Here is a 6,352-nt window from a genome sequence, read left to right on the forward strand (position 1 = left end):
TCTTTGAAAGTTCTAATCCTGCTTTGTGTGAAGGGTTTTCAAGTATTATGAAAGGATAATTTGAAATGAGCATGATGGGAGAATTAACTTTCTTGTTTTCATTGCAAATCAAACAATAATCCAAAGAAATCTTCATTAGACAAACCAAACACACAAAAGAACTTATAAAAAAGTTTAGAATGGAAAATGCAAATTCTAGTGGAACACCTATGAACCCACCAACGGCTCTTGAACAGGACAGTGATGGAAAAAGTGTTAACAAAACTATGTATAGAGGAATGATTGTATCTCTCTTGTACCTTACCGCCAGTCGACCAAATATAATATTTAGTGTATGCAAATGTACAAGGTTTCAGTCAGCTTCTGAGGAATCACACCTTACTGTGGTAAAACATATCATTAGATATCTTATCAACACTTTTGAATTAGTGGGACATGTCAATTATTGGGAAATGCTTTAATTTCTTGGCATAGCAAGAAATAAAATTGTGTTGTATTGTCAACTCCTGAAGCTGAATATCTTGCAGTTGGAAGTTTTTGCACTCAGATTCTATATATTATGCATCAACTTTTAGATTATGATCTTCATTTGATTTTCACTCCTATTTTATATGATAATACCAATGCTATTTGTCTGTCGAAAATTTTTATGCATCACTCTAGGACCAAGCATATAGAAATTAAGCATCATTTTATTCGTGATCATGTTACTACAGGTGACATAGCACTAGAATTTATTAATATGGAGTTTTAACTTGTTGATATTTTTATAAAACCCCTTCTAAAAGAAAGTTTTTGCTCTTTACGCAATCAAATTGGCATTATGCGTGCTCCTTAGAGATTTTTTTTATTTACTAGAATCTTTCTACTCTTGCAAAAATATTGTGTTTCCTTATACATTGTATGATAGTTTGATAGCATCCATTAATTGCATTACATGATTTGCATAATTATATGCAATGTAAACCGCCGAAGAGACTCCTTAGAACAGTCACTTCACTCCTTTTTTCTACCTTTTTACTCCAATCGAGAAAACCCTTCATACTCTCTAGTAGCCTTTTTAATTATCCCTCTACACTCTTCATCACTTCATCACCATCTCTTAGACACTCATCTACTATGGCTAAAGCTAAAACCTTCTCCTCTTCCAAACGTCGTAGCCGTTGTTTCTAAAAGAACCAAACCCCTGAAGAAATAGTTGATCTAGAATCATCCTTTGACTCTGATCCTCTCAAAACCGACAATGGAAGCAGTAACTCCTCTGAAGATCAAGTTTTGAGCCAGAAAAGAGCTGGTAAAAGACCCGTGGACCAAACCCCAAAAAGGTCTGTATGCAAAAAGGGAGTATTGGAGAGTAATGATTTTGGGCCTGAAGACAAGATAATCTTCTATGGACCACCGGAGATCAAAGTTTGAATCTTACAAATCAAAGTCCATGGCATATGGTTGTATGGTAAGTCTCTCTCTTATGAAGGATATTCATTGTGATGTTGTCTCAATTTTTGACTTTCAACGTTTATCTCCTCTATTTGACACTATTGGAAACACTGTGTATGAAGAACCTGTGAAAATGTTCTATACAAGTCTGTTTGTGAATAATAAAGACAACTTAGAATCAATGGTTTTGGGTACTCATATTGTGCTTGATGCTTATCACTTTGAGAAAAATAATTCTGTAAAATATTATAGTTATGATGTGTTTGTTCGAAACTCCTGACCAAAAGACTTTAAAGTCTCTCTAGAAGAGGCAAAACTTGTGTTGTCTTAGAACCTCCCCCCTCCCTATATTGGCCATAAAAGTTTAAAATTTTAACATCGTTTGTTGGCTCACATGATTGCCACTACTCTTTTACCAAGAACTAGTTCTTATAGCTCTTTGACCACCTGTGACATCTTTATTCTGTATTATCTTGTGAAAAATAATAGACTTAACTGGTTTGTGTGGACTCGTCAATACATGCTAGAAAGTATTAGAGAGGTCTCATCCTCTGCCTCATGTATGCCCTATGGTTTGCTTATTTCGCACATTCTTGAAGTGACGAAGGTAAATTTGGCACGTTTTTTACCTAAGATTATCTCTAGTACATATGATAAGACACCCTTTGTTATAATGGCTACACTCTGGTTGAGGATGTATGGGTAAGGTGAGTTAAGGCAGCAGAGACACCAGCACATGCTGAACCACCCTCTGAGCCGGCAGAGATTCAGTCGACTGATCCTAGCAACCTATAATAAATTCATCAAGGGTTTGAAGGCCTACAGAGCATGCTCACGACTATGAAGGAGCAAATGGACAAAATAATAGAAATTACAAAGAAAACATATACATATATGGCTAAGCTCATGATGGACTTTGAAGCTACCAAAAAGCACGGGATCAAGGCATTCAAGAACATGACTGACAAAGTGGACAAGCTCACTAAGGATGTTGAGACCACCTATGACTCTTTTTGTAGCAAAGTGATCAACACCCTGAAGTACTTTATGGGGAAAAACTAAGGCCTATTGTGTATTTTGTCTAATAAAATCTTATTTTTGCTACTACTTTTATTAGTTTTTCGCTTGGTCTGTATCAACTTAGTTACTATTATGCCTTTTTTGGCATAAAACTACTATTATTAGCATATATGTATATGTGGTATTTGTTTTGCCCATTCTTGCATTGTTTTTCCTATTCTTGCATTGTTCTTTCATTTTTGATTTATGTGAAAGGGGAGAGAAAAGAAAAAGGCAAAAAGTTAGGGAAGCACAAATTCAACAACACGAGGGAAGCACCAAACCTACAGGGAAGTATCATCTATATTATTACTCTTTTTGGTTGTCATCATAAAAAAAAGGAGAGATTGTTACACTTTGAGTTTCAATGATGACACTCTCAATAATAGAAATACTCATCTCATTCAAATCTGTGCAGGAAAATAAAAAGGAAAGAAATGCAAGTGATGCAACTCGTCCGTCTAGATTAAGAAATCAAGACAAGAAGAAGAGCAAACTAATGTACAAGATCTGAGATCATAGGGCAATCAAAAGTGCATTAATCAGACAACTCAGCAGAAGAAAGATGCATTTACTAACGGAAAAAGATCGAATGATCAACTCTCAATCAACTAACTGTCCGAAAATCCCTCGTGAAGATATGACAAACACATCTATTGACTGAATTCAGAGGCATCCCTTGGGTCAAATCTCTTAAAAATGTCTTGCCTCAACCAATGGATATTTTTCAATCTCGCTTGCAAACAATGAAGATTTTGGTGACTGAAATAACTCAAGACCGGCCTATATGAAGAACCTAGAAAAGGAGAGAACACACGCAACTTCAATACATAAGCTCTCTACATCTTTCTAGTTCTTAGTTAAAACACTATATTCTTGAGTTTGCTAGTGTCATAAAAGATAGAAGTAGAAAACAGTCAAGAGGTTGTGTCATGAACTTGGGAAATATGCAACTGTACATCGTTTGTGGTGAATGAAAGAAAACCACGACTGATGTAACAAATTATCTTTGAAGAACTAAAAGAACCCTTGTGACCCAAAGGAACTAGATGTAGGTACCACACTGGTAGATGAACTAGTATAAAACTCTGTGTCTCATTTATTTCTTTTTGCATAAATATTCGTTATTGTAATTTTGCTTTAACCTAATGTCTCCAGGAAAAAGAGTCGACTAATATTAAAACTAGTCACCTAAGTATTCTTTTACACAATTCTTCTCTCCCCTCTTGTGTTTCAATTACTGCAATATTGAATGTAGTAATGTGTTGTGAAAAGATATGGGCAGCTAGTTGTAAAAGGTAGTTTGCTTTCTTTGTCGTCTTTTTATTCTAAATTATCTCCTACACTTCCATCACCTCGCTGAAAAGAATTCAATAATATTAATCATTTTCCGTAACCGATTTTTAGGCAAAAGTCATCAAGAAAACCTCGAGTAGTACTCTTGCAAATATTAGTAATACGGTTATAGAAGTCCATTTATTCAATTCGTATAAACACTTGTTACATCGTTGCTTGAAAAATACAAAGCTCATTAAAAGTTGGTACAATTTGTGCAGTCAAGAAACAACTTGCTACTCCACACTCTAAAACACTGCAACTCTTTACATAATTCAGCTATTGGTTATCCTCTAAAGCAGACTCGAGGACCACTATCTGGCACGTTTGTTTTATTGATCTCAAGTCCTTTGTTTTTGCAAGCTTGTGGTATATTGCGCCCTCTATAAGCTCTGCAGATGTATGCTATAAAATTCTGGTAATCCTGCAGCCAGAATTAGTAGAATATCTTCATCCATGTTGCTCGTAGTCAATACAACGAATGGAAACGAAACACAGAGAGATTGAGGTACTAACTTCTTGAAGAGGCTGGTTATTTACTAGCACCCATGGTACAAACCTGTGATTGGGGTTCAGGCTTGCAGTTTCATCTGCATATGCTTTCTCTAGCTGTGAGTTCATATACATTAAGAAATTATTAATTTCTACTTTAGTAGATATTAAAACAACAGAATAAAATTTCTTGGTTGTATGACTTTCGAATGATCAATAATAATGAGAATTGTGCCGTGGTCTACAGCTTGATCAACATTTGACCGACAGACGACTAAAACTTTTGTTATTACCCGATATCCAAGCCCATTGTTATAGCAATTCTTGATTGGAGTTTGGCTCAAACCAGTTGCAGAAAAACAAGATTGCCACGAGGAGTGCCTGTTTTCCAGATGCAATTGTTCTACACAATTTATAAACTTGAAATGTGTGTCCTGTATCATATTCAACAACTTGTGGAATTAGTAAACTTTGAGTTATTAACTGAATATGTAACAACCTATTGTTCCTATACTCGTATAATGCTGACTATTTTCACACATCAAATTTTTTTATTTCACGCTTTATTTTATAGTATGTGTCAGAGGGGTTACCAGATTTGACCAAACCTTGATAGCACAAGCTTCCACTGTGTTTAGCAGACACTCCGCTGGTCCATGCTGCATGTTAGTTTAATCATCAAATTGAAATGCAGACAAGAATGATCTTTAAAAAGGCAAGACCTAACAAGACATAGAACAGGACAGAATTTAGTTGCAAGGCTTTGCATAGAGTTCTTCATTGGAACACTTATAAAATCAAAGTCGAAGCATGAGCCTATTAGTTTTGGCTAGAATGAGTGTCAGTCTCACAATCGAACTTGTACCCAAGTTTGAGTCTGGGGCTATGGGGCTTTCTAGAATTTACTTCTTGTCCCAAATTAATGTATACTTTGTATTTTTCTCAAGAGGTGTCCGCCTGTTGTATATATGCATATTGGTTTTTAGAAAAATATTACTCTGAATTAGATTTATTATTAAGTACTGAAAGTTTTGGGAACCCCCTTGGTTTAAGGTGTCTCACACACTGGCTAGAATGGGTCTTAAAGCTTAACAAGAGTAAGGCCTAAGCAAATCTTAGGTTAAGAAAGTAGGGAAAATAACCAAACAAATGAAAGTTTTCATAAGCTGAAGTTTGGAAATTAAAGGAGTGCAAGTGAAAGTTGCTATTTTAGAGAAATTTAAAGAGAAATGGAACCTGGCAAATCCAGCTGGTGTTGGGTGCAATTTGAGTATTACCCCAAGGTACAAGCCTAAGATTCACAATTGATGCAAGATCTGTTTCAAGAACCTTTGCTAACTTGTTCACAATGAAGTCAGCACAATATGGACACAAGGATTCATAGTACAAGGACAAGTTAACTTTGTCCTGTGAAGACACATGAGATTGAAAGATGAGCCATGAAATCAAAGAAAATGTAATGATAACTCTAAAGATGTGATTATGAGATGCCATTTCCCCTTTAGGAACTAAAACTTTCTTCGACTGGCCTTTTATCCTGTATCTACACTTGCAGTTCAATTTTTTAACTTTTTTTTCAGTTTACTTTAGCTTTTACACCTATCTGCACTTCCATTGGTCACCCCACCTACCACAATAAATTGTTGAGTTATTAACTTCTGAACTTTTCAGGTCTGATAGATGAGCAACAAGAAAAAAAGAAGAAGAGTTATTTGTCATCTGCTTTAGAACTAAAACAACAAGTAGTAAACCTTATTTTAGTTGCTAGAGTTTTTTTGACATGTTGAAAATGTAAATCCCAGAATTATTAGGTGGGGCGGATTTTAAAAATCCACGTTCATTTTCACCATCTGTTTCATGCTTTAGGGCCAATATGGATTGCTAGAATTGATATGGTGTTAAGAAAAGCCAGGTTTATCCAAGAATTGCTCATAGAATCCTTATCTTGCCTAATTTTTTGTTCATCATTTTACAAGAAGTTAAAGTAAGAAATTTCTAACTTTTGTTTACCAGTTTATGGCTATGGATA

The 6,352-nt window shown here is 35.2% G+C and overlaps 1 protein-coding gene and 1 long non-coding RNA gene across 3 annotated transcripts; one reads left to right on the forward strand and one right to left on the reverse strand.

Moving 5' to 3' along the window:
- The first annotated feature begins 728 nt into the window (after positions 1-728).
- On the forward strand, positions 729-3,718 carry LOC104113233 (uncharacterized). The gene is made up of 2 exons (XR_690187.4): positions 729-1,453; positions 2,713-3,718. It is a non-coding gene; the product is annotated as an uncharacterized lncRNA (long non-coding RNA).
- Positions 3,719-3,944: 226 nt separating this feature from the next.
- Positions 3,945-5,953, reverse strand: LOC104113232 (gamma-interferon-responsive lysosomal thiol protein). 2 transcript variants are annotated; one of them, XM_009623345.4, is made up of 5 exons: positions 5,560-5,953; positions 4,932-4,982; positions 4,617-4,757; positions 4,348-4,440; positions 3,945-4,255 (listed from the first exon to the last, which is right to left on the reverse strand). In XM_009623345.4, the coding sequence occupies exons 1-5, from the start codon at positions 5,815-5,817 to the stop codon at positions 4,118-4,120; spliced, it is 681 nt and encodes a 226-aa protein (XP_009621640.1). In that variant the 5' UTR covers positions 5,818-5,953; the 3' UTR covers positions 3,945-4,117. The 2 variants fall into 2 exon arrangements, with proteins under 2 accessions (XP_009621640.1, XP_009621639.1); XM_009623344.4 differs by having other exon boundaries at positions 4,917-4,982; positions 5,560-5,951.
- Positions 5,954-6,352: the final 399 nt, after the last annotated feature.

The sequence above is a fragment of the Nicotiana tomentosiformis genome, chromosome 7 (genome assembly GCF_000390325.3).
Source record: "Nicotiana tomentosiformis chromosome 7, ASM39032v3, whole genome shotgun sequence".
NCBI lineage: Eukaryota > Viridiplantae > Streptophyta > Magnoliopsida > Solanales > Solanaceae > Nicotiana > Nicotiana tomentosiformis.

Coding starts and splice junctions, on each gene's coding strand:
- LOC104113232 (XM_009623344.4), bottom strand. CDS start 5,817: ATGGCATCTCATAATCACATCTTTAGAGTTATCATTACATTTTCTTTG. Junction 4,758..4,916: donor TCAAGGTTTGGTCAAATCTG/GTAACCCCTCTG, acceptor AATATGATACAG/GACACACATTTCAAGTTTAT. Junction 4,256..4,347: donor ATAACCAGCCTCTTCAAGAA/GTTAGTACCTCA, acceptor TTCTGGCTGCAG/GATTACCAGAATTTTATAGC.